The sequence below is a fragment of the Equus quagga genome, chromosome 22 (genome assembly GCF_021613505.1).
Source record: "Equus quagga isolate Etosha38 chromosome 22, UCLA_HA_Equagga_1.0, whole genome shotgun sequence".
Lineage (NCBI taxonomy): Eukaryota > Metazoa > Chordata > Mammalia > Perissodactyla > Equidae > Equus > Equus quagga.
Window position 1 is genome coordinate 19,716,994 of NC_060288.1, and position 27,492 is coordinate 19,744,485.

The window sequence follows — 27,492 nt, forward strand, 5'->3', positions numbered from 1 at the left end:
AGGAATTTTTTCTTTTCTATGGAGGTGATCATATGGTTTGGTTCTTTTAAAGTGTTAATATGATGATATAAATCAATTAATATTAAAATAATATAAATGAAACTTGTACTGTTGGTGTAACCTGAATAGGTCAGGGCTTATTATATTTTTTATACTTTGTGGGATTTGGTTTGCTAATATTTTGTTTAGGAATTTTTTTTTTTTATTAAAGATTGGCACCTGAGCTGACAACTGTTCCCAATCTTTTTTTTTCTTTTCTGCTTTTTCTCCCAAATGCCCCCAGTACGTAGTTGTATATTTTAGTTGTGGGTCCTTCTAGTTGTGGCATGTGGGATGCCGCCTCAGCATGGCCTGATGAGGGGTGCCATGTCTGAGCCCAGGATCTGAACTGGCAAAACCCTGGGCCGCCGAAGCGGAACACATGAGCTTAACCATTCGGCCACAGGGCGGGCCCCTGTTTAGGAATTTTGTGTTTATGTTCATGAGTGAGACTGGCCTGTGATTCTCCTGTCTAGACATTTTATATTTTATCTCTTACTTTGGTTTCAGGGTTATGCCAACATACAATGAATTGAGGAGTGTTTCTTTTTTGTTCTGTTCTTCGAAAGAGTTTGTGTAAGTTTGGGTTTATCTATTCCTTGAATACTGGTAGAACTCGCTTCTCTTGTGGTTTTTTTCTGGAAATGTTTAATTTATTGGTTTAATTTACTGGAATGGTTACAAGACCATCCAGGATTTTAATTTCTTCTTGATTGAGTTTTGATAAAATGTATTTTTTTTTAGAAATTATAGTTTCATCTCCGTTTTCGAAGATCACATCGTTTTTCAGGAAATTCCTTGTTATTAATCTCCACGGCATTTGCAGTTATGGCCAACTTTTCATCCCCCCAAAATTGTTTATGCCCTCTCTTTATTTCTTGATTGTTCTCCCCAGAGATTTGTCTACTTTACAGGTCTCCTCAAAGAACCAAATTTTGGCTTTGTTTATCCTGTAAAAAATTTGTTTCTTATTTAAATATTTTCTACTATTTTTTTTTTCTTCTTTTACTTCCTTTGGATTTATTTCGATTTTTCCCCAACTTTGTAAGTTGGATGTTTAGCTCATTAATTTGGAAGATTTTTTTTTCTACTCTAAGCATAAGGGCTCTGCACTTAATTAGCTTAACTAAGTTAAGCAGAGCATGTGAACGTAACTAAGTCAATTAAATTTATAACTACTGTTTTTGCTACTTCCCTAATGTTTTATATGTAGAATTTTCATTACAATAATTTGTATTATAGATTTCATTTTATTTTTTCTTTGACTTATACTTTTAAAAATGTATGTTTAAACAATTTTCCAAATGTGTAGAACTTAAAATTTTTCTCTTAAAAACACTTCATGTATGCTTGAACTTTCTATCTTCCTTCGCTCTGTATTAATTTCTCTAATATAAATTCCAAGTTTTTGCATTTTTGATGATTTTCTCTACATGCTTTATAGTTCTTCTATGGTAAGTATATCGGAGCATGGTAAGGAAATTAGATCTCTTTCATAAACTTCAAAGGAGGCAACTCTATGTGGATAAGAGGCATTACTCACAAAGTATCAGTTAACTTTTTAAGTTATCTTTTGTCATGGTTTGTAAATAACTCATTGCATTTTGCAGAATATATGGTCTTTGTTGTTCCTTTTTTATTTTTGGAGGCTAACTTTATCACTAAGCATAGAGCCAAGTTTTGTATATGTTCCATGTGCCTGAAAAGAATGTGAATCCTCTTATGTGAAATGTTCTTTACATATCCTTGAGGTCACACTTTATGATTATGCTATTCAGTTCTCTGAGTTTTGTCCGATTTATTAATTGTTGATAGAGGTATGTTACAAATATCCCATGATGGTAGATTTGCCAGTTTCTCCTTGTTGTTCTCAATTTTTGCTTATATATTTTGAGGTGGTTATTAGATGCATAGAAGTTTAGAATTGTTTTATCTTCATAGTGAAATGACTCTTTTATCATTATATGGTAACTTGATTTATTTCCAATAATTCCTTTTGTTTTGAATTTGTAACTAACGTAGCTATAACACTTTTTTAAAAAATATCTTTTTTCCATTCATTGATTTTCTTAATTCTTATGTCTCTTTAAACACTTTTTGCTCAATACTTAAAAATCCAATTAAAAAATTTGGGGGCACTTGGCTTATTTACATTCATTATGATGACTAATATTTTACATTTATTTCTGTCATTATATTATGTGATTCCCCCCTATTTTTTCTTCTTCTGTTTTGCTGTCTTTGGGTTAATATTTTTCCCTCTCCTCGTTGGATGATGTATGCTCTTTGTCTCTTCTTTAAGTGGTTACCCTAAATATTTTAATTTGCCTACTTAACAGAGTCTAAAGTTAACCAACATTTTTTCTCTCCTTGAACAAATTGAAGACCTTGTAATGGTTTAAGTTCAACACCCACCCCCCCTCAACACCTACCAATTATGTTATTTTTGTTTTAACATCCCTTGTACAAATTAAGCATTATTATTATTCTTTTGTATACAGTCAGTTTTGCCTAGCTTTGCCTATTATTTTCAATATCTTTGCTTAACATTTCTTCTTGCATCTCTGACCTTCCCTCTGGGATCATTTTTCCTCTGCTGAGACTTTATCTTTTATAATTTCTTTTAATGATGATCTATTGGTGATAAACTCTGTCAATTTTTATCTGTCAACAATGTGTTTATTTTGCCTTAGTGCTGTCTTTTTTTTTTTTTTTTGGTGAGGAAGATTGGCCCTGGGCTAACATCTGTTGCCAATCTTCCTCTTTTTGCTTGAGGAAGATTGTCACTGGGCTAACATCTGTAGCAATCTTCCTCTATTTTATACGTGGGGTGCTGCCACAGCATGGCTTGATGAGTGGTGTGCAGGTCCATGCCCAGGATCTGAACCTGCAAACCCCGGGCCACCGAAGTGGAGCGTGTGAACTTAAGCACTACGCCACTGGGCTGGCCCCCTTTTGTCTTACTCTTGAAAGATAGTTTCACAGAGTACAGTCATGAGTCACTTAACAGTGGGGATACATTATGAGAAATGTGTCATCAGGCAATTTTGTAATTGTGCAAACATCATAGAGTATACTTAACACACTTGGATGGTATAGCCTACTACACACCTAGGCTATATGGTACTAATTTTATGGGACCACCATCATATAGGTGGTCTGTTGTTGACTGAAATGTCATTATGCAGCACATGACTATGTAGCATTCTAGGTTGACAATTGTTTTCTCTCAGCTCATGGAAGATACTCTTTTGGCTTCATAGCTGCTGGTGAGAAGCCAGCAATCAGCTGAATTGCTGTATTTTTGCGTGTAATCACTCTTTCTGGATGCTTTTAAGATGAAACTTTTTCTATGTAGCTCTGCAGTTTCACCATAAGGTGTTTGTGTATATTTTTGCTTATCATACTTGGGATTCGCTGGGATTCCAAGATCTGATGTCTGAACAACTCTCGGTTGTTACCACTATTACCTCTTTCCCACTGTTTTATTATCTCCTTTTTCTACTTCAGTTGGGCATATATTAGACATTCTCATCATGTTCTCTGTGTCTCTTGACCTTTATTTCATCGTATATTCCATCTCCTTGTCTCTGTGAGCTGTGTTTGGGATCATTAATTCAGATATCTTCTAGGTCATTAATTCTTTCTTTGGCTGTGTTTAATCTTATGTTTAATCCATCCATTGAATTTTTAATTATTTTTTGAAGTTCTTATTTTTTCATTAAAATCTGCCTAGTCTTTTTATAATCTCATATTTCCTGTCTATATCCCAGCTTAAGTTTTCTTTCTTTAAACATATGAAGTAATTTTAATATTCCACATTTAACATGTTTTATTTTTTATTTCTCCTGGTTCTCACTAGTGGTGCCTTGTTTCTGTGTGTATTTTTAGTTTTGATTATGAGCTGCTTATTACCTTTAAAATTTTTTTGGTAGGATTTATTTTAAGGTCAGAAAAGCAGAACCAATTGAGGCAATTTTAAATTGAATTCTCTCCTTGAGTTTTTTTTATCTTTTTAAATCAGAGGTAATGTGATTTTGGGTCACAAACCCACTTGAAGGTAGCTTGTGGTTACATCCCAGGGAAGACTTTTTTCCCTTCCCCTCCACTCAGTGCCAAGAAGAAGACAAAACATTTCTTCATTATCCCCTTCTGTGCAATAAGATTTATTTCTCCTTCACTGTTCCCCTGAAGGTATAGCCCTTTGTGGTCATAGTTTCCCCCCTGGCTGAGTCCAGGCTCTTCCCTCCCACACTGGGAACTTGTCAAAACAAAAGCTCAAAGTCTGCAGGATTCAGCAGAAACTTTCAGCCAGCTTTGCTACTCATTTGCCCCTGAGGAGTCCTGCTTTCCCTTTGTTTGGTATCTATAGGTTCCTTTCTTTTGTGTGTAGATGAGTGGTATTTAAAGTTATTTAACCATATTTGATCCAGTGTATTAATTGTTTTAATAAGGCATGCCATTCATGGTATCTAATCTGCCATACCTGGAAGCCCTGGGTTTGTACAATCAAGGTAAAACTGCCCCACTTCTCCTGGGTTTGATATGAGTGAGATGAGAAATCCCGGGAAAGAAGAAAGACAGAAGTCCGTGCATTTAGTACTTACTAGTTTGTGACTCTCTGTAGTTAAATGGTAGGTTTATCAACACCGCCAAGTCCTGCATGTGAGTTGCAAGAAAGGGGGAGGAGCAGAAGGAAGAATAGGAAATGTCTTCTCAGATGTGTAAGATGACTTTTCATCCCTCTTTTCTTATTTACACCATATGGCAAATTGATCAGTAGTTTTGTAATATTAAAGAGAAAACTGAGGATCCTGATTACAGTTGGAACAGGGCAAGATGTGGAATTTCTTAGAGGTAATATATTTGTGATATAAGAAAATATTAGTATTGGATTAAAAAATGACACTGTATTCTATGAACTCGATAACTATAACATAATATAATGTATTAAAAATAAAATAATTTATTAGGCTTAGAAATAACACACTAACTGCAAGAAAATGAAATGTAATAGTAATTGAGAGGGCTTGGAACCGAGGAAGTACGTTTCAAAGCTTTTTAAAAGGAAAGCACACCAGGTAAAGGGAGGAAGTCATGCTCCAAGGGGGTCTTTCGGAGTTCAAGATGAGGGTTTCCAAGCTAGGAAGAAGGTGGAGCAAAGGCGAAATGTCTAAGCTAGCTGGTCTGCAGTTTATTTAAACTGGACTGAACGATGAGCTGAGCTGAGGTGACAGAATTTTTAAGGCAGTTGAATGTAAGACCACAATAGTGTGGATGCTGAAGTCAGTGAAACCAAGGACGGCAGACTCAGTGAAGAGAAAGACGGATGAGCCAGGTTTTGGGCGGGTCAAGGACACTGCAGTGGAGAGCAATGCAGAACTGCAATGGCAATGGGTGTGGATGGTATGTACTTCAAGGCCTGACTGAGTGGATGGGTGGGGAGAATGGGGAGTTTCAAAACTGGTTCTTGGGGCCATGGTATAGGATTCTCTAACTCTGAGTGCATGGAACGAGAGCTGAATTCAGCTTGAAAAAAACAGAAGGTGCATTTTCATGGGAGAGTTGAGAGGAAATTTTTAGCATTCTGCTAAATGCTTAAGTCTTTGCCTGTTTTTCTGCATTGTGGAGGGAGCACACGGGTGTGGAAGGAGGCTATGGAAGTAAAAGGGACATGGATAAAGAAAAGTTGGTGATGATGGGTGGAGAGGTGGAAGAGACTGAAGAGGCAGTGATGGGATACATAGAAAGCCTTCTAGGGAGGACTTTTGGGCTAAAAATGAAGAACAAGGGAACATGCAAGAGAGTTGTTTCTGTAGGCAATTGGGGAAATTATTTGCCTAAACAATAGGAAGGGATACATTCAAACAATTGGGGCTACTGTGCTTTAAGCTGATGTCAGCTAGGATCTACGTACGGGCCACTGGTCATTTCCAAACAAGTCACCACACTTTAGAAAGCCTTTTGCATACGCAGGTGGCATCAGACTGAAGGAGTGCTGGCGGTTGGCTAAACTAGTATCTTAACTTTAAGTTTTCCTGAACCTGGGTATATTCCTGAGTTTTTCCTGGTATCAGGAAAAAAAAAATGCCTTGGGGGAATATATTTAGCAGGAGAATAAGAAAATAGGGAACACTGCTTAGTAATACAAACTTAAGAGATAATAAAAAGAATGAATGAGACATTCGACACTGAAAGTGTTGTCTCTTTTCATTCTTTCTGTGTGGATGACTGCAGCCATCCATGTTCTACGTGTCTGTCAGGTGGCAGTCAGGGAACCAAGCTTGGAAGTCATGACTTGATTCTTACCTTAGAGTTTACTTATATTTAAGTTTCCACCTTTCTAAAGGAATAGGTGCTTTGTTTTCTTGGCTCTCTTCCTTGCAATTCCACTTTGTATCTAAGGACCGGAATTAGGAAACTGCTTGATGAAAAAATAAGTACTCAGGAGTAGTGCTACACCCTTTTTTCTCTACTAGCAGCACTCGGAACAGGATTGCCAAACCTCATTAGATCTGCAAAACACTAAGAAAAATAAACACCCACAGATTTTAATTTAAAAGTCCTCGCTATGCACCCTGAAAAGGAAATCTATTCTTTATGAAATACAAAGGCAGTGTTGAAACACAAGGCTAAATGGAAAGAACGCACGTTGTTTCTCCATCATAGAAAATAAGCTTCAATCATATTAAGAGGAGTCTCCTAGTGGCATAAAATTAACCAGAAATACACCAAATAGTGCCAGGGATTTTCCTGGGGTATAATACACAAGAAATGTCCAAAAGCAAAACCTGCCTTAACACCATCAAGTTCCCTTAATGAAACGTGCACTTATTAAAAAATTGGTAAATAGGTCAGTGAGGAAACGGGAAATAAAGGTATGAAATTATTCTTTTTCTCATTTTGTTTCTACTCTTTTCATGAAATGAAATGGATTTCAACATGTGTGAGCCTGAAAATACTAAGGAGCTTACCTGCAGTAAGGCCCTCAGGCTAATATTATCATGATAATACTGTAAAAGAACAGTATGATGAAGAGGACATTTTCCATGTTTTCCCGTTCCACTCATGAAAGCTATCATCATAATAACTTGGTTAATAAAATATGCTATTTAGCCAGCATATTATATGTTCTTCTGTGTCCTAAGAGTTTAGAATAACTGAGTAAATATAATCCCTGCAATAGTGAGTTGATGCCATGGACGGATCAGCGTCTACACTAGGGCTGACCCAGGAACTCCATAGTATTCAGGTGGGTGCTAGGTCATCTGATTCGATGAGCCCATTTTAGGAATTCAGTCCTATTTTCAGATGTATGAATGTACTTATTTTAACGATTTCTTTATTAACTTCTTCCCGTAGGATGTGCAGAGTTTTGTGTCTGTATCTAGGAAAGCCTAGGCAGGTTCTTAATTTGAGGGGGAAAGGGCAAGGGACCAATCAGAGTTTGAACAGGTCATGGTGGAGTAGCTGTACTAGACTAATCCTCTCACACACTGAAAACTAAACTTTGAACAAAATATTAAGAGTTATCTAAAGGCAATGGAGTGTGACCAAAAGCACAGACACCAGAAGGGAGTTAACTCCAGAAAGAAGGGAATTGTATTTCTAACATCTTCTCGATTTAGGGCAGGCCCAGGCAGCGCCACTAAGAGTAATTAAAATTCATAAAAAATCCTTAAGTCTCACTAATTGAGGAAGCAGAGTGCAGAGTGACCAAAGAATCTAGAAAGCGAGGGGGAAATCCTGAAAGGAGAGAGCTACAGAGGGCAGCCGCAGGGCCCACATCTCTCACTGATCTCTGAATGGCAGCCCCTTAGGCAGACTTCAAGCAGCCGGCTAAAACAGATTTCAGCTGTGGGGGCCCAGTGCCAGGGAGCCAGAATTTGGAGCTTGAGATCAACCAAGTTAACTGCCTGCTAAACAAAAAATTAAAAATTCTTCAGAGGACCAAAATAAAATCCAGTTTCTATAACGTGTTATTCACAATGGTTAGGATACAATCTAGTATCAGACATATGAAGAAACATACTCAAAAGCAAAGGCAATCAGTGGAGAGCCACCCCAAGGTGACCCAGAGATTGGAATTAGTAGACAAGGATTCTTAAAGTAGCTGTTATAACTCTGCCCCAAAACAAAAACAACGCCCGCCCCCCCCCCACCCCCCGGCAAAAAAAACCTTGTAATGAATGGATAGGAAATTTCAGCAGAGAAAAAGAAGCTATGACAACAATAATAGGATCAAATGGATTCTGGAAGTGAAAGGGTCTGAAATTAAAAAATCAGATGAGTTTAGCAGCTGGTCAGAGATGGTAAAAGAGTCAGTGAACTTGAAGATAGAAAAATGGAAATTATCTAATCTGAAAAATGAGTTGTGTGGGGGAGCTTTTTCTTTGGTTAGTGCTTTTACTGTATATAACCTTTTTGATAAGATTACTAGACTTGGAAAATCAGGGGAATCGTTGTCCTCCTTGACTAGCATATATACTCTATGAGGGCAGGCAACGTGTACTTTTAGTCTGTAGGTTCCTAATTGCCAGGACCTGTGATTAGTTCTGCTCTTTGGAATGGGGGCACGAACTGGGGGAACAGGAGGGTGAGCATGGTGACAAGAAATCCAGGAACACTCCATGTTCAGAAATTCAGGCAGGCAGAATGTTTGCTCCACGGCAATCAGTTATCTGGCAGATGGTCTCAGGTACCAAGCGGTGTTGGAGGCAAGAGATCAATCTCTTGAGGGTAGTGTTTCTCAACATGGTTCAGGTCACTTGTGTCAGAATTACCTGGAGTGCTTGTTAAAATGTCAGTTCGGGGGTCCAATTCTAGACTTGCTAAGCCTGCATCTCTGAGGACTGGTCTTGCAAACCTACAGGTATCCTAGGTGATGCTTATGTATATAAATTTGAACTACTGTTTATTTTTAAGGCGTGGGGAGCTGGTAGAAGGAACAGACGAAGTCATAGGGCAGGTTCCCCAACCTTGGCTCTATTGGCATTCGGGGCTGGATAATTCTTTGTTGTTGGGGGGCTGCTGTCCTGTGCATTGTAGGGTGTCTAGCAGCATCCCTAGTCTCTAAACTTCTAGGTGCCAGTAGCACCCCCTCTCCCAGTTGTGACAACCAAAACTGTCTTGACATTGCGAAATGTCCCCTGGGAGGCAAAATAGCCCCTGGTTGAGAACCACAGCTTTGGAGGCTCACAGTAGGAAGCGTGTTCCTAATCGAAGGATCAGAAGGAGGAGAACTCGAGATGGGGGAAATGCCCAGCTATTGGAACTGGGGTGCTAAGTCAGGGCAAGATCTACAGCAGGAGCTCCTTTATTTTTTTTGGTGAGGAAGCTTGGCCCTGAGCTAACGTCTGTTGCCAATCTTCCTCTTTTTGCTTGAGGAAGATTGTCCCTGAGCTAACATCCATGCCAATCTTCCTCCACCTTGTATGTGGGATGCTGCCACAGCGTGGCTTGATGAGCAGTGTGTAGGTCCACAGTTGGGATCCAAACCTGCAAAATCTGGGCCACCGAAGTGGATTACGTGAACCTAACCACTATGCCACTGGGCCGGCCCCCAGGAGCTCCTTTATAAGGTTGATATTGGTAGCTTAGCTGCCTTGCTACAGAGGGGCCATATAACTCTAGAGTGGTGACAGATGGAATAAAGGCTAAGATCTAACAAGCCCTGGCAGCTTAGGCCAGATCTCAATCCAGGGTGTGCATCAGAATCAATGTGGAACTGTAAAAACATCCAGATGCCTCAGCCAATCTCAGTCCTTCTGAAGTTTGGTGAAGTCTAGGCATCTGATACACAACTTGGATCTGGAACACTCATGGGGTTCGATGACATCTGGAATACTGTGTTCAGGATCTCAGAAAGAGACGGGCTAGGAGTAAAACTGCCTCCGCATCGCCTGGCATCTGACCCTCTTTAACAGCCCCCATCCCATCCCACAAGTGAGGATGAAAGCATTCCACACCTCCATTGTTGCTAAACTGTCCTAAGGACTGTCTCCTCTGTTCTGAGCCTGTTTGCTCTTTTGTAATGTTTCCTGTTCCCATCCCACTGCCTAACACCTGATAGTTTTCTCTCTGCCCAGCCCCCTTGTTCTGTTCTCTGTTTGGCTTGTGTGACTCGGGCAATATTTAAGAGAGTCAAAGCCTTGGTGACTGACCTCATTGGGAGTTTCGAAGTTCCTTTTAAAGGGACTGAGTAGCATCTGCTGTATTCATAATGCAAAGTAAGGCTGTAAAGCAACAGGATGGACTCCACAAGGTGCACAACCAACACCAGTTTCGTAGAGGAGCACCTCATGCTTTACGACAGGAAATCCAGAAAAGAAACAAAATGCTGTGAAACTTTGAGTGTGCACTCTAAGTTTCATTAACTAAAAAGTACATCCATGGAGAATCTTGGTTCAACTTGATTAATTTTGGTTAAACCAGCTACTAGTTCAGCAATAATTCCATAACAGCCCAAGAACTCTGGAAAAACACTGCCACTGATTATTTTATTCAGAAAAAAACAAGAGGAAGACAGAAACAGAAGGCCTGGTCATTTGCAGTATCTATCAGCTTTCAATTTGGCTCTCCTGTTTAAACAAAGACAAATAATAAAAATTAATCTATGAAAACACGCCATAGAGTCAACTGCTACTAAATATAAACTCACGCTTAAAAATTGTGTTCTCAATTTTGGTTATTATATTACCACACCACTTATATTAAAATAATTAAAATTTTACTGTTTAATTTTATGTTTCACAGTAAATGAGTTCTATTCTTATGAAAATCTTTTCCTAATCTTTAACAAATGTTGCCTAAGGGCTTTTTCAATTCACAATAGCAATTTTAATTACCTCTGAATTTAAGCATGCCCTAAACTTCTATTTAATCGAGCGGCGATATATTTTTGTAGGTGATGAAAGTTACAGGGCATAGACTTTGTTCTATTTCTTTTGAGTCTATACCCTGATTAGTTTTTATATAGCATTCTTTATTTCTTAGCGCTAGATACACGCTAATTTGCTCAGCTATAAAAAATTCTTAAATCATTTACTGACTTTAGGTAACAACTTGATCAACGGGAAAATCCTAATTAACAAGAAATAAATGATTAAGCATTGTCTTTCTCAAGCAATGTGAAGACAGGTTTTAAGATTAATTTTGCAACACAGGACTTGAATGAGTGACAAGAGTTCACCAAATTCTCTTTCAATCTGGCACTTATTTGATGTACAGCTGTAAACTCATAGCTAAACCTCTCTAACCATTTTTTTCTGTTGTAAATCTAGGAAATTACTTACCTAAATAGGAATAGTAATAAATAAATATTAATAATGTGCTATGTTAAATATCTTGCACACTTCTGAATCTAGCTTAATACAAGTGCTTCAATTTCATTTAACTTTTATATTTCAGTTTTTTTAAACTGGTCTATTTTTATCTCATTTTTAGGAACCTGTACTACTACAATGGAATCCACAGAATTTTGAAATTAGTCAAACTACTACTTTCCAGCCCTCGTTCTAATAGTTACAAAAAGATGATGGTAAGTAAAGTTATGAAGTAGGTTCAGTCAAACCTGAATTTCTTACAACAAAATATATAAGTACTTAGAATCTGGCAATTTTTAGACATTCCTTTCTGGTGATCTTTTCCCAGACTTACGATGTCTTTTTCAGGTAATATTACTACTATGTTCACAAATTAGAAAGAAAGACAAAAATTTGAGAAAACTATAGTAATTTAAAAAGAACACTGGTTTTATCTATGCCATTTCTATTGGCTACTGAAAATAGTTAGAAATAAGTAAAAATATCCCTACCTGTCCAGGAGCGTTTCGTGCAGAAATCCATCTTTCCGGGCCTTTTTAAGAATTTTACTGTCTTCTTTACTTATTTTAAGTTTGTGGTCTTGGAAGCTCTGAAATTTCTTTCTGTTAAGAAAATGTCTTTCTTAAAAAATATCTCAAGCTTTGGTTATACATGTTTACTGATGAACTTACAAATATTTTAAAAGGTTTTCATTTACTTAAAAAAAATCTAATTGTATTTCTTTGAGCCCCACTTCTCCTGGGAACGCTGGCTGGAGCCCATGTCCTGGCTATGGAACAGCATTTGGTTGGCATCAATGTACTGACAGGTTACAGCCATTCTATTAGTGAAGAGGGAGAACTAACCCGAGTGACTTCAGCTTTGAAAGCTAGCAGGAAAATTGGAAAACTGAAGCCCTAAAAAAGAACAGCATTCAGCTCAGCGCTCTGCCCTAGAGTCTCCATTATGTTGCCTCTCCTTGTCGCTCAGGTTTTTTATTTTAGGTGCCTTGAGGAGCGCTTCACTGACAAATCTGCAGATCTATAAGGAAAAGAATACGTACACATAATTGATTTCACACTGTTTAACATTTCCTTTGTCTTCTTCTGGAATATCATCTTTTTTCTTAGTTTCTCTTTCAGCACAGGATCTAATCTGGGTAGTGGAGATGCGAATCCAACAGGTTACACGTTTATCTTCCCCCTTTCCCACTTAGTACACAAGAACATTCTAGCTGATTTCTTATGCAAAAGAGGAAAACAATTAACATAGCAATGGGATTCAGAAAAAGACAGGTTCTAGATATGTTTTCATTTATATACATATAATTTATGTAAATAACTGCCATTATATGTTTCTCTAGAGCCGTTGCATCAGAAACACTAAAGAGAAAATTATTTGAAAAACATTTTACAGATCAGATCCTGCTGAGCAATTAGGCAATAATTTAACTTTGTCCTCAGAGTAAATACAGTGGGATCAAATTACCCCTGGCAGTGTTTATTTTATAACATTGAAAGTTTAAGATAGCCGCTATTTTACTCTGCATGGGCTACTACCAAATACATTCAAACTTTTAACATAACAGAATTTGTTTTTACCTAATTGGAATCCACCCCTTTCAAATACTACTTATATCCTCTTTAAGTTTTGACAGATATTTACTATCACACACCATAAATTGAGAGAGATACAGCAATTAGGATCAGGTGAGTGGGGCAAAGAAGGGGAAAAAATTCAGGCCCGTGGAACTGGCAGCCTGCAACCCAAAGGACCCATGTCTCCAAAGTGGTCTCTGTAGCTCCAAGAGCTTAGAAAGTGGTGACCAACAACCAGAGCGCCAAGTGATATGTGTGCAACCATTCTGGTTAGAGGAGTTCTAGAAGACCTGGGGAAATTCCTGGCCAGGGCCTGTGACAGTACACAATACTACTTGTGGCAGGAGGGAAGGTGTTCTAGTAGATGAAGCCAGGCCAGAATGGCGGATGCCTGACATGGACTGGTAGAGCCTGCGATGCAAGAGGCAAAGTGGAAAGAGTGCCGGACCATTACTGCTCAGAACTTCCAGGTGCCTGACTAACACAACAGACCGAGGGAAACGTGCCAGTTACTGCACATAAAAATGGTTGTAATTAATGATAAATAAGCATAGTGGCTTTTTTTCTGTAGAAGTGCAAAGTACTGCATTTGCATGGTTTGTCTTCAATAATCATGCTTTTGTAATGTAATCCAGATGAGAAATAATTAAAACATGATACAATAAAATTAAATATAAATAAATACAATTTAAAATAGGCAAGTCAGAAATCCATCAGCATTTTTCTCATGATCTGTTTCCTGAGAAGCAGCGTGGAGTGGAATGCAAGAGTAGTTTCCAGAGTCACGTCAGCCTGGGGACACATCCTGTCTCTACCATGTCTAGCTGTGTGACTTTCAAGAAGTGACTGATCAAAACAGTGAGGATGTGAGGAGGGTGAAGGCTGTTTCCTGTCTGTAAAGTTAAGCTAACAACAGCTTTCTCACAGCAACATCATGAAGAATAAAGACAACGATGTGGGGGCTGGCCCCGTGGCCTAGTGGTTAAGTTTGGCATGCTCTACTTTGGTGGCCCGGGTTCGGTTCCCGGGCATACAAAATAGAGGAAGACTGGCACACATGTTTGCTTAGGGTGAATCCTCCTCAGCAAAAAAAAAAAAGGAAAAGAAAAAAGATGATGATGCATGTGCTGCGTTCAGTACAGCGCCTGCAGCAACTTGCTTTAGTTTACGTAATTGAAAACTATTATGACTAATGCTTTTCAAAATGAAACAAAAGAATATCTAAGTTTTAGACTGAAATTATTTGAGCCTGGCCTTTTGAGAAATCTATGGAAGATATACTGAAATTTCTAATTCCTGTGTTGTCTACAGTATTTCTTTCTCCATCAGTCATTTGCTATTTCCAAATGACGAAATAAAGAGTTACTGGTATATCATTTAAAAAGACTAGCAATATTTTTCAAGGTAAAAAAGAATACTAAGACTGTAAAAACTGAGTATTATGAAAATTGAGAACATTTTAAAAATAAAATCAAACACATGACATGGAATTTAACACAAGGCATGTACAGATACTTGATAGATGTTGTTAAATTATGCTGGTAGCAGAGAAAAATGTAACAGATTTTTATGCTTTATTTTTAAGGATTAAGGCCCCTTTAGAAAAGGCATTTTTCCCCCATTTCTTTGAGCCCTCCACTCTAGCCCTCCCTAATGCATTACACACAGCCAATCTGGATCAGACCAGCCAGCACCTGACTCTCCAACAGAGAAATTAGGTGAGGTTAGTAGAATGGTCCGTACTGGGATGGATGCCAAGAAAAAGAAAAATTATTCATCAAGAAGATGGCAGTTATTCTGTAGACTCAGCGTATGTTTTCACTAAAGATCAAGTGACTTCTGTAAGCCTAAAAAATTAACCCTTAAAGGCCTTCATCAAATTCCAGTTAAGATACGACCTGATTTATCTACTTGGAAATTTTAATTAGAATTTCACCTTGATATAGAGATGTCTGTACAACTTTCACAACAAAGTGAAACAAAGAATAAGAATAGGGAATTTACCTTGGAATAAGGAATTTTTATTTCCAGCTTAATGACTGATATCAAATTAAAAAACATTTGTTTTATGTGCTTCATGTTTTTCCTCACGTAAAGAAGACTTTTACTTATTCATCAAAAGATCCAGAATTTGAGGGCTAAAGCTCTGAAAGTTCTGCTATTACTTTTATATACTTTATATAGTGACTAGTGACACAGATGCTCAAATATTAAACAAACTCAAAACAACCTAGTAACTTTCTCACACACGCTGGTGGGAGTGTAAGTGAGCACAACCCCTGCGGAGGGCAATCCGGCAGTATCTCAGGGCATGAAAAACGCGCACACCCTTTGGCCCTGTAGTTCTCATTCTGGGGATTTACCCTCAGGTGTGCTTGCATACCTACAAAACGACGCAGATTGAAAGTTGTGTGCTGCAGCACTGTATGTGAGAGCAAAAGACTGGAAATAACCTAAACTTCCATTATAAGGAACTGATTAAATAAATTGTGGCCCATCTCTAAAATGCAATATTATGTAGCTGTTAAAAAAAAGAGAGAGAAACCTTTTTACACAATGATAAGGGAAAATCTTCAAGATGCAATGTTAAGGAAAATAACAGGTCTAAAGGAGAGTGTACAGGAGGTTAACCTTAGTGTAAAGGGGTAGAAAATTACAAACATTCATATTTGCATAAAGAAACTCTAGAAGGCAATAGAAAGATGGGAGACATTCTTATATTTATATGCTTATTTTTTAAAAATTCTCAACCATGTGAACATATCATCTATTTAAAAAATTAAATTTTAAAATGCAGGCAAGAAAAAAAGAAAACATCAGCTTAAAAAGCATATAAAACTACTCAGAAAAAGATACTAATACATGGAGATAATAGCAAAGTAGCTCTTAAATGCAGTAATTTCTTTACCACATGGTGCAAACAAGCCCTCAGTTATGGGATTTATAATTAAAAATAAAGCTTACTTGAAGCATAGTATGAAAAGTTTTGAACTAAATCTTTAAAGTGATAGTAAATGATTCAACATTTTAAAGAGATGTAGGCACATCATATGCGTGTCATGTATTAGTCTATAGAAAAATGCCACGATTACCTTTATCATTTCTTCTTCTCCTGCTGTTTTACTTTTTGCTTCTATATCACCGGCTTCATTGCATCTAATAAAGCAGCTATTTGAGGCCAATAAAGCCATTTTCCCCTAAATAAAATAATAGCAACAAAAACAGTTATGAGACTGGCTGCAAAAGAATTCTTAAGTCTTCAGACTAAATTAATTTTCCTCCTGCGTCTAAGTAATCAGGAAAAAGAATCTGGAGAAAACCTGAAAAATAAAAAAACTATAGAAAAGAAAACCAAAATCACCTATAATCTGACTACTCAAAGGTAACCCCAATAAATATTTTTAGTATATTCTATTTAGTAGGACTATATTCTAACTAGATGAAATAGAATTGTTTCCTTTGGCCTCAAAGTTCTATTGAGGATATAAATGATTTAGTTCAGTGTGAAAAATAATTAGCTTTAAAGACAATAAAAAATTACAATGTGCAATAATTACCTAGTAGTGTTTTAAGTAAAATTTTTCTCCATAATTAGAAAATTTAAAAATATATCATATATAAGTTAGCTTTAGGTACTTTTGAATTTACTGCTCAGAACTCTAAGAATCAATGTCTGAGGGACTTCTGTATGTGGAAAGAAACAGTCATACTCTTTTTAGTTGTTTAATGCTCAGTGTATTATACTGATTCTAATAAACCTTTGAAAACTAATTATTTTGTGTATCTAAATAAAGATTATAGACTTGATTAAATTCTCTTAACAAATATAAGGTTTAATTATAACTTGTACATGGTTGATTCTTCTGGAAAATTCTGAATACCTTAAACATCAGACAAAATATTCACAATCATTACAAGACGTATTCACAACCTTCTATCATATCCAGTTACAAAGGTGCTAATCACATGGATTTGATTGAATTTCTACTTCGAGGTGGCACAGGCTGGGTTTTCTGTCACCTGGACAGCTCTCGGTGAGCCAGATACGGTGTACAGTTCAGGGTGATTTAACCTGTGCTGCTGATCCACGGCTGAGTCCCTTTTCGCAATAAAATTTTACTTGTTACATCAGGGGCTTTTAAGCCTCTCTTTCACTTAAATTTAAATTTTTTTCTTTTTTTTTTTTTTTTTGAGGAAGATTAGCCCTGAGCTAACATCTGCCACCGATCCTCCTCTTTTTGCTGAGGAAGACTGGCCTTGAGGTAACGTCAGGCCCATCTTCCTCTATTTTATGTGGTACACATGCCACAGCATGGCTTGACAAGCAGTGCGTGGGTCCGCACCAGGGATCTGAACCAGCGAACCCTGGGCCACCAAAGTGGAACATGTGAACTTAACTGCTGTGCCACTGGGCTGGCCCTAAATTTAAATTTTTAAAACGTAGTGTTTTTCCCCCCAAAATAAAGTGAAATGAACTTCCTAAAGTTGTGTGAGTAGTGGTATCTGACTCATCATCCTGGTCTTATGATATACTGGCTTTTTCTGTTGATAGAATTTTTATTCTAACTATCTCATCATATTGGTAGGGTCATCTAGAAGGGGTTACAACCCATTAGAGGTTCATAAAATCAATTAGTGGGTACTCACCAGTACTGGGAAAAAAAGACAGAAAAGAGGTAAAATAGAATAGAAAATACCAGAGTGCACAACACACAGATCAGTATTGTTAAGTACAGCTCTTGCTTTGGTTACACATATGTGTGTACTGGGCTGCAACGTAAAAATGTCATTCTCACTGGACTGGGGTCAAAAAAGTTTGAAAGTTATTGACCCAGAGATTTTTATCCTAGGGGATGAAGGAATGAGTGTAAGTAATTCCTCTTTTTGGGGCGATGCTTGGCTAATTTATCATCTTGGAAAACACTGTTGGATCCTATTTTGAATTCGTTATTGTATATGACCACTGACGTGATGCTATGCAACTACTGGACTCCGCTTCCACTGGTGCCTATGGTCCTTCTTTGATAATAGTATCAACTTTGAGGAGATTGTTTAGCTCTCGTATATTTCTGTTCAATCTTATTGCTTACACAAACAGAAAAAGGACTTAGGTATTCTGAATAAACAGACATAGACCTAACAAAAGAAATGCCCATATACTGCAAATTGCCTACTTACTAAAATTAACAAAAATCAACATATTATCTTCCTCCTTCTTTTGTAATAAAACTCTTTTTGTACACTATTTGCTGTTCTCTTTGAGTTTCATTATGAACACAAAGACATTTATAGACTATATTGATTTCAATGAACCATTATTATCATTACTTATTATTTTATGTACAAATTGTCACAACCTGGCCAGTGGCCAGCCCCTTAAGCTTGCTCCATTGTCCTCTTACCATAGTCTCTAATGTTTTTGAAAGCATCCATAATTTCTGCTAAAAAAAAGATAATCCTGAACTGTTTTCCTGCCCCAAGAAATAAAATTTGTTACCCTTGGAGGAGTCCTGGTTCTTTAATGGAAAATAAGAGAGACCTAAATCTAAGCACCAAGGGCAGCAGAAGCACTACTGCTGTTTCTGTTGGACTGTTTTTTGAGATCTTTTTAAGGTGATGGGTCCATATTGTTTTTTCCCAATTTAATGCATTATACTGTTACACTTTATACTTTGTTTTTTTAGACTATATACTCTCATTGACTGTTAAAGACTTTCTCTTACATTGACAGGAAGCTTTTATAAACAGTAACAGCACTTACATCTTGAAAGACTGGTTCCCATTGTTCTCTTGGTCCAATTGCATCTGAACGCCCAACAACAAGTCCATCTGAATTTATACCAAGGTATTTTCCATAGCCAGATTTCAGGGCAATTCTTCAGATTAATAAAATAGATAAATGTTAAAAACTGAAAGAAAATTAAATATGGAACATAAAAATAATGTGTATGTGTGTATATGTAAAAATTCAAACTAGTCATAGTCCAAAGGTTCAAAAGCCATGTGTGACTAGTGGCTATGATATTGGACAGTATAGTTTTATATATACAATTTACATTCTGCTTTTTAATACAAGCATTATATATTATATGTAGCAAACATTTTCCAAATTAATTATTCTTCAAATACACCACTTTTAATGGATATACAATATTCTACTACAGATGTATTAAAATTTATTTTTTCTGCTATTATAAATAGTGCTGCTATTATCTTTTCTGTCATAAAATTGCTAATCTATCCTTAGACGATGTTCCTAGAAAGGAAATTATTGGACCAGAGGGTATCAACTTTAAAGCTCCTATTACATAGTGTCAAACCACTTTCCAGAAAACATTTATATCAACTTACATTGTCACCTCAAATTAGGAGAATCTCTTTTTACCACAAATGTTAACATTATGCCTTTTTTATAAAAAAAATTAGAAAATCTGATATGGGAAAAGTAGCATCCTATTTAATTTGCACTTTATTATTGAGAATGATATTTGTACTTCTCCTTTTTAGTTTTTAAATTATCTTTTTGTCTGTTTTTCTATTAGGGTTTTACTGTTTTTCTTAGTGTTATGAATCCTGCACATACATGTGAAGAGTAAAAACTCAGTGCCTATTAAGGCTCTTGCAAATATTTTCCTCATTTGCCTACTTATTTTGCTTATAAGGTTTTAAATTTTCAATTGTAAAGAAGTTTTGTGTTTATTGATTTTTCTTCTCCTTTTATTCTCTGAAAGTCTTTCATCATACTTATTGGCTGTTCAAAGAAAGTATAGAAATAATCATCTTAATCTGATTAAAAAAATATGATTTCTAATATTTTAGCTTATCAATCCCCATGATGCCAGGGGACTAACTTTATACTCATTTATTGGTTAATGACAATGTAATACAAATCATTATCATATTGATGGAGCTAATTACTATAATACTGAAATTCAAGTTCCATGTCTATTACCCAAAGTATCATTCTGTACTTCTGCATTGTGAGAATAAAAACAGTCAGCTTATAAAATGATTGTAAAAATAATAAGTAAAATACTTTTGGTCTTTCTGACTATTAACATTCTCTGCTGGTTTCAACAATATTCCTTTCTTCTATCCTCCTGTTGGTCTCTTGACTTCTGATCAGAGTGTTTATATATCATGGCAACATCAGACCAGGTTTTATCTTATGTTTGTTTTTCATGTAATCTTTCTAATCTACATCTTGTTTGGTCTGTGACATTATTAATCTTCATTTTTTCCAGCATTGTATTATATATCGTGAGGAATCATAACGTATGCTTCTATCTGGAGCTTTAATTCTCTTTTAAAGACAGTTATTGCAAATGTAACTGAATAATACCGAAATATCTGCTGGTTATATAAATAATGGTATATTTTAAAAATGTCAAAAAATCTCCTTCTCAAAAATTGCTTTGGTTTTTAAATCAAAATTATTCTGTGGGCTGAAGTTAGCTAGATATTAGAATTTTTTAATGAATGAAATTAAATTAAAAAAACAAAAGATTACTAATTGCAGGTCAACTCAAGCTTACCTGGAATCAGACAATTTGACAGCTGTAAATTGCTCTGGAGGACTAGGGCCCTCATCAACTACAGGAGAAAAAACATTTTGAAATAAATTTGACATCTGTTAAAAACAGACACGTAAAGATATTCCTTAGCTTTAAAAAAGTAGCTTCTTTTAAAATTAAATGTAAGAACATTATGATATTATGATATGATTGTAAGACGGTATTCAAAGTATCAAGATCTACTGTATCTTCCTATAACTAGAGCGTTTGTTTTCCATACTTAATAACAAAGGTCAGCTTAATGCTTATTTAGTCACTTCCAAGATATTTTCTCTTTGCGTTTTAAAATGTAGTACATAGACAGATAAACACTTAATATTTAAAAAACTAAACATGCCGTAATTTATTCAAGGGAAGGCCTTCAGGTCACAAGATACTACTTTTTATCTTCTAATTACTTCATATCCCATTAGTGCTTCCTCTGATGGGCTAAAAGGGAATGAGAAAACTTCACACAGTTAACGATGCTCCAGGTTAGTTTTGGCAAATGATCTGAAGAATAAAGGAATTCAAACCTTGGACTCAACCAGGTTTTTTCTTTCCACTTATTATTTCAATTATTCATGTTATTTTTGATTTCCAATAATACTCTTCTAGAACTATACAGAATGTTTTCAAACGCTGTACTGGAAAGAGGGAGCTGCCAATAAGTGGTAAATATTGTGGAAGGGAAAAAGTGGAAGAGTCAAATGCAATGGATTCATTCTTTTGGAATACACTTCTGATTAGTTAGAATCTGGCCGAAGTGAACGAGTATACAAAATGTATACTGTCAGTGGCCTTTTCCGTTCCTTTGCTTCTACCAGACACAAACCTTCTTTATGTGGAGCTCCCAGTGTAAAAAGTCCATTGTCAAGTGCATGTATGTAAGTTCCTTTATCCATTTCAATTGCTATGGTTCCTGAAATTTCACCAAAGTTTGTTACTGTCCACCAGATTCCTAAAAAATAAAATCAGTAATTCATATTTTAGATTTGACACACGGTCTTTACGTGTTGTTGTTGTTGTAACTTACTAAAAACTTTTTATTTTGCAGTTGTAAGAAGTAATACAGAGAGGTCTCATATAGCGTTTACTCACTTTCTCCCAAAGGTAACATCTTACATAACTTTGATACTGACAGTACAATATCAAAACCAGGACACCGAGATTACAACCCATGAATTTAATAATGCCACAGGCTACAAGGTCAATATACAGAAATCAACCATCTATCTATCTACTAACAACAAACAACTGGAAAATAAAATTTTAAAATTCTATTTACAGTAGTGTAAAAACCCGTTTGGATCCTGGGTGTAGACATGGCACCGCTTGGCAAGCCATGCTGTAGCAGCTGTCCCACATATAAAGTAGAGGAAGATGGGCATGGATGTTAGCTCAGGGCCAGGCTTCCTCAGCAAAAAGAGGAGGACTGGCAGCAGTTGGCTCAGGGCTAATCTGCCTCAAGGAAAAAAAAAAAAAACAACCCACAAAACTACGAAGCCTCTAAAAGAAAATGTAGAAGAATATCTTTGCGACCTTGGGGTAAGCAAAGATTTCTTAGATTGGAGAAATAAGGTGGTAGCCATAACAGAAAAAAAAGTTAATTGGGCTTTATAAAAATTAAAAACATCTGCTTATCAAAAAAACACCATTAAGAAAATGAAAAGTCAAACCACAGACTGAGAGAAAAGACTGATTACAGACTTTTAATACTTTCTTGGTGGGCGTGTAAAATGATGCAAATATTTTAGAAAATTTCTGGCAGTTTTTTTAATATAGTTAAATATTCACCTATCCTCTGACACAGCAATTCCACACCGAGATATCGCCCCAAGATATTTACCCTAATTTTAGAATTGTTGATTTGCTAGTTCGCAAAAATGCGAGATCATCTAGAATATTAGCTTTATACCATTTCACATAAAATGTAAAGGAGCCATAATTTATGGTTTCAAAATGCAACCTACCAAGTTTTAAAAGAGAAATAAATTGCTTTAAAGTACAGGTGCGGAAAGGACAGAAGGACTAAATGGAAAACAGGCTGGGTAAGTGTGTTTGGGTAAGTTTATTTCTAGTACCACTTACAGGCTACCTTGACATTCTCTTGTGTTTATTTATTTATTTCCCTAAAGACTGGCACCTGAGCTAACATCTGTTGCCAATCCTCTTTTTTTTCCTCTTCTTCTCCCCAAAGCCCCCCCAGGACATAGCTGTATATTCTAGTTGCGAGTGCCTCTGGTTGTACTGTTCTGTTTAGTTAAGATTTTCACTCATTTCACAGTACACAAATTATTCTGTACTGTGAATATATTCAAAAATATATTTTTGCATATATTTCTTTTAGGGATATACAAATCACTGGCTTCTACAATTAAAATGTTCAAGGAAAATAATTTGTAAAATATATTTGGTTACATAATATTTATTTACATCAGGCCTTTAAAATCATGCATCAGCGTCTCTGGGCTATTAAGTATTCTAACGGTGCCTACTAAGTCACGGAACTCTGTTTACCCTCTCCTGTGCTTTGTTCTGACAAGGAAGAAAAGGCATCAGTGACATCTACCATGCTAGAGAATAAAAGCAATCTACTATTGTCACCAATACTTGAGCATTTTAAGACAAATACAAATAGGTCATAAACTCCTTCTACTGTCTTTTTACCACTTATCTCTAACTAGGAAAATATTTTTAAAGGGATCTCAACCAATGTTAACTTTTCTCAGAATAAAGTATAGAAAACTGACCCACCAACAATATCAAGTTCAGTTTCTTCATCATCTTCTCTTTTTCTCTTCTCTTTGTTCTTTTTCTTCTTGCTACAGGAGGTAATTTGTATAGATGAGTTTATATATATTGATTTGCATGTTAAATATCACAAGATGGAGTCTCAGAGGAATCTTTTAAGCTGTACGTTCATTGATAAATTATTGATTTACAATGACTTCATTGATGTACCTCTTACTTCTAATATCGAGAAGTTGCTTCTAATCCTGTATGTCCTGTGTTATAGTCAAGAGCATAGACACTGGAGACAGACTGTCTGGTTTTAAAGCCTGATTCTGTCACTTCTTCGCTCTGCGATTTTTGGAAAAGTTACTTCTCTCTCTGAGTCAGCTTCCCTACCTACAAAGTAAGGATCATAACTGACACTCAACTCTTAAGGTTATTGTGAGGATTAAGAGTTAACATGGACCTTCATGCATTGCTGGTGAGAATGTAAAATGGTGCAGCTGCTTTGGAAAATAGTTGGGGTGCCTTAAAAAGTTAAAACAAAGTTACCCTATGACCTAACAATTCTACTCCTAGGTATATACTCAAGAGAATTGAAAACATATGTCTATACAAAAACTTGCAAATTAATATACATAGCAGCATTATGTATGATAGTGAAAAGGTAGAAACCCCAATGTCCATCAAGTGATGAAGGGATAAACAAAATGTGTTATATCCATACAATGGAATATTATTCAGCCATAAAAGGAATGAGAACCGATACATGCTACAACACGGCTGAACCTTGAGAATGTCATGCTAAGTAAAAGCAGCCAGATACAAAAGACTGCCTATTCCATTTATAGGAAATATTCGGAAGAGGCAAATTCATAGACACAAAGTAGATTAGTGGTTGCCAGGGACTGGGGCAGGGCGGAATGGAGAGTGGCTGCTTAATGGGGAAGGGGTTTCCTTTTGAGGTGAGGAAAATGTTCAGCAACTAGATAGTGGTGAACCTTGCAAATCTACTAAAAACCACTGAATTGTACTTTAAAAGGGTGAATTTTATGGTATATGAATTATATCTCAGTAATTAAAAAAACTCCAAAGGTGATTAAAAAAAGTTAATATGTCAAGTGCTTCGAACAGTTCTTGGTACATAGAAAGTGCTATATGTGTGTTAATTATGATCCACAGTTACGATAGTTATAAGAAGACACTTGTTTGCATTTTCTTCATAAAGTATGTTTTCAGAAGCTAACTCTTCCTCTCCCCCAGTGAGTTCAGACAGTCAAAGGTTCAGATTTATTCAGGATAAATTCCTCACGACGCCAGGGCCTTACCCGCGCTCTTAAGAGCAGTGACTTCATTTTGCTCCTTGACTCTTTCCAATTCACCTAAAAGGCCTCCAAACTCTGTTTACCACTGAGACCGGGAGGAAATGCTCTACATTTGTATGAAAAATCAACTCCGAGCAAATCTACCAGTTAAAAAAGGGTGGAGATATGAATGGACAGACACCTTGTCCTAAAAATCTAATGATCATAAATCACCAAGACCTCCTCCTTGCACTTGGCTCTACTTATTGACTGTGCAAGTTATCTCACTTAATCCTCATAACAATCCTTTCAGAGTAGCATTACTTCCTCCTAATAAATGAGACAATATGAGCTCAAAGGTATTAACGAACATGCCACAAATTACTAACTGGTGGAGTCCGGATTTCGAGCTTATCCCTATCAAAATGCACATCTGCATATGGCATTAAAAAATTAAGAATTTTTTTTGGGGGGAGACAATGGTGAAAATACTTATCCCCAATAAAGGAAGTTATTGTTATGATCTGGGTCATCAAACTAAAGCAGACCCACCATGGAGGTCTGGAGGGAGGCCTCATCGGGGCACCCAAACTTGTGCTCCCGGGCTCGCTCTCCTGTCTCCTCCCTTTCCAGGGCGCGACAGCTCGGACACGCCCCTGCGGCCTGGCTGCCCAGCTCTGGAGAGGCGCCGGGGGCCGGGGCAGAGGCCGGGCCCAGGGTGGGAGCCGCAGCGCCGGCTCCGCACGGCTCCCGGGAGGAGGCGGCCTGTCAGGAAGGAGGGAAGGGTCTGCACACGGGCTCCGGGCCTCACCTCTTAGCCTTGGTTCCCTTGAGCACGAGCTTGGTGGACTTCACATACGAGTACTCGGCCATGGTTCCGGGGACGCTTCTGTGCAAGAGGCGGGAGCTGGCGCGGGACCAAATACCTCGACCGGAGCAGGGAAGGCGAGGAAGTCACAAAAAGGGAGATCGAATCCGGACTCCCTGAAAGCCCACGCCACGGAATCCCCGGTCTTCTTCACCCGAATGCGGAGGCCCAAATAAAGAAGCCTACTTCCTGTTTACTGTGCGGGACTACGGCCACCGCAGAGGGCCTAAATACCTCAGCACTCGTTTGCGCGGTCTTGACTGTGAGGTCGTCCCTCACGGAGGAAAGGCGGGGTGACGCGCCCTCTGGTGGACGCGGCGGGGCTTACAGCCGCGGTTGGCGTCTCGAGCCGCTCTTGAGAGAGCTTCCTGCCGGGTCTCGGGAGGGGGCGACCGTTTGATCAGCCAGAGGATGAAGTGACGCCATCAGCCCTCCAGGTGCCGTGCTGCTAGCAGCAGACCGGGCAGGACCGCCCGGCGCGGCCGAGTCTGGGCCGGCGGCGGCTGGGAAGCCAGGAGCGTTCTTATCGGGCCTCGGACGACTTTACAAGCTATTTCAATGCCATAAAAGTTTATAGCCCTGCTTTAACTAGGGAGACTACAGTCGTGTACCGGAAACAATTAGGGAATAAAATGAGGGATAATTAAATGCCAAAATTTGGGCCGCAGGTTTCACAAGTGCTGTAGGAATTCGGGTGGAGGTTGACACTGCAAACGCACGTGATCGCAGTCTTTCTGGCTAGGGTGGGTCTTGGGAGAGGTTTTCACAGCCCCATTCACTTGAATGTTTCTCGTGCCTGCTCCAGTCTCTTCGACAATTTTATAATTCACCTCCCTGATTCCATTTTCTCCCTATTCCAAACCATCTTCTATGGTGCTACCTGAGGGATATTTCTAAAGAAAGAGCTGATCGTTGTTCCCCTACCTAAAATCTGTTAAAGGCAGCCTATTGCTTTCTGGAGGGAAAATCGTAGCATCACTTAATAAGCTATTGATGCTCTGGCCTCTTCTCCCACCAGGGCACCTCTGTCCGCCTAGTTCCAGTCACACGAAATTACTGGAAATGTTCGAGTGCTCTGTGCTTGCTGCTGCTGCCTGGAATGCTTCTCCTCCCTCTTTCCCTCTTCACTTGGCCCCTTTTTTTCCCTTTAAGACAAATTCAGGCATCATTTCCTCCAAAAGCCCATCTTTGAATGACTTCCTGTATCGCCCTGAATATCCTGCATTTCTCATTCTATAGCTTAATTGTGTCCTTTTTTAGGGCAGAAACTGTGGCTTATTCATCCTTGTCTCACCTATACCCTGCCCAATGCCTGCTTCAGAATAGACCCTGAGTGAGTGTCTGTTAAAGTGTTAAGATTCTAAGGCCTGAAGTTAAGCTGTGGGATAATGAAGAGGGTGACTTTATAGGAGGGGGTTGTGGTAGAAAAACAGAAGGAGAAAAATCGGATGGGTAAGGAATATCATGGAGGCCATTGGAAGTCAGTGCCTTATTTATTTATCAGCTGTCTCTGCAAAGACACCGTGCTTGGTGATAAGAGGGTACAAAGATGCTTTGACTCAGGGCCTGACCTTAAGGGTCTCCATCTAAGTAAACAATGTGCAGTGAGAGGCAGTATAGCATGTAGTTAAGAGTGTGGCTTCTGGGGACAGACTGCTGGGTGGACAAACCTTACTCTCTTTATAAGCTAGGTGACTTTGGGCAAATTATTTAACCTCTATATGTCTATGCTTCTTCAGCTATAAAATAGGATGATACCTCCTTGGGTTATGATGAAGATTAAGAAAGTTAATATAGGAAAACACTTTCTAAAGTTCCTAATAGTAAGTGCATCATAAATATTAGCTATTATTACTAGATATTAAAGTGCCCTGAGAAAGGTGCAAACAAAATGTTGGAGCAGGATATGATGGTGACATGTTGCAGGAATTAGATGCTCCTGTCTTGTTCTAGGGATCAGGAGCAGCTTAATAGTCAAAGTGGCATCTGAGAAGGGTATTGAACAGTGGGCAGGATTTTGAGAGATGGATATGGGGGAGGAGAGGCATGTCTGGTGGTGGCCACAGTATGGAAAAAAGCATGGAGACAGAA

At 37.7% G+C, this 27,492-nt stretch overlaps 1 protein-coding gene and 1 long non-coding RNA gene across 2 annotated transcripts in view; one reads left to right on the plus strand and one right to left on the minus strand.

The window, feature by feature from the left end:
• The window catches only part of LOC124231638 (uncharacterized), a 26,475-nt gene extending 14,018 nt beyond the window's left edge, over nucleotides 1-12,457 (plus strand). The window contains exons 3-5 of the long non-coding RNA XR_006886629.1: nucleotides 550-615; nucleotides 11,485-11,578; nucleotides 12,347-12,457. This is a non-coding gene — a long non-coding RNA (uncharacterized LOC124231638). The remainder of the gene's footprint in view (nucleotides 1-549; nucleotides 616-11,484; nucleotides 11,579-12,346) is intronic.
• FRG1 (FSHD region gene 1) lies at nucleotides 10,512-26,637 on the minus strand. Its single transcript, XM_046648421.1, has 9 exons — nucleotides 25,345-26,637; nucleotides 23,251-23,318; nucleotides 21,329-21,454; nucleotides 20,476-20,533; nucleotides 18,702-18,816; nucleotides 16,033-16,137; nucleotides 12,406-12,497; nucleotides 11,855-11,965; nucleotides 10,512-10,619 (listed from the first exon to the last, which is right to left on the minus strand). Exons 1-9 carry the CDS (start codon nucleotides 25,404-25,406, stop codon nucleotides 10,583-10,585), a joined length of 774 nt encoding a protein of 257 aa, XP_046504377.1. The 5' UTR covers nucleotides 25,407-26,637; the 3' UTR covers nucleotides 10,512-10,582.
• Between the last annotated feature and the right edge of the window lie 855 nt (nucleotides 26,638-27,492).

Coding starts and splice junctions, on each gene's coding strand:
- FRG1 (XM_046648421.1), bottom strand. CDS start 25,406: ATGGCCGAGTACTCGTATGTGAAGTCCACCAAGCTCGTGCTCAAGGGA. Junction 20,534..21,328: donor GGGAGCTCCACATAAAGAAG/GTTTGTGTCTGG, acceptor TTTCTCCTGTAG/TTGATGAGGGCCCTAGTCCT. Junction 18,817..20,475: donor GTCAAATTGTCTGATTCCAG/GTAAGCTTGAGT, acceptor ATTAATCTGAAG/AATTGCCCTGAAATCTGGCT.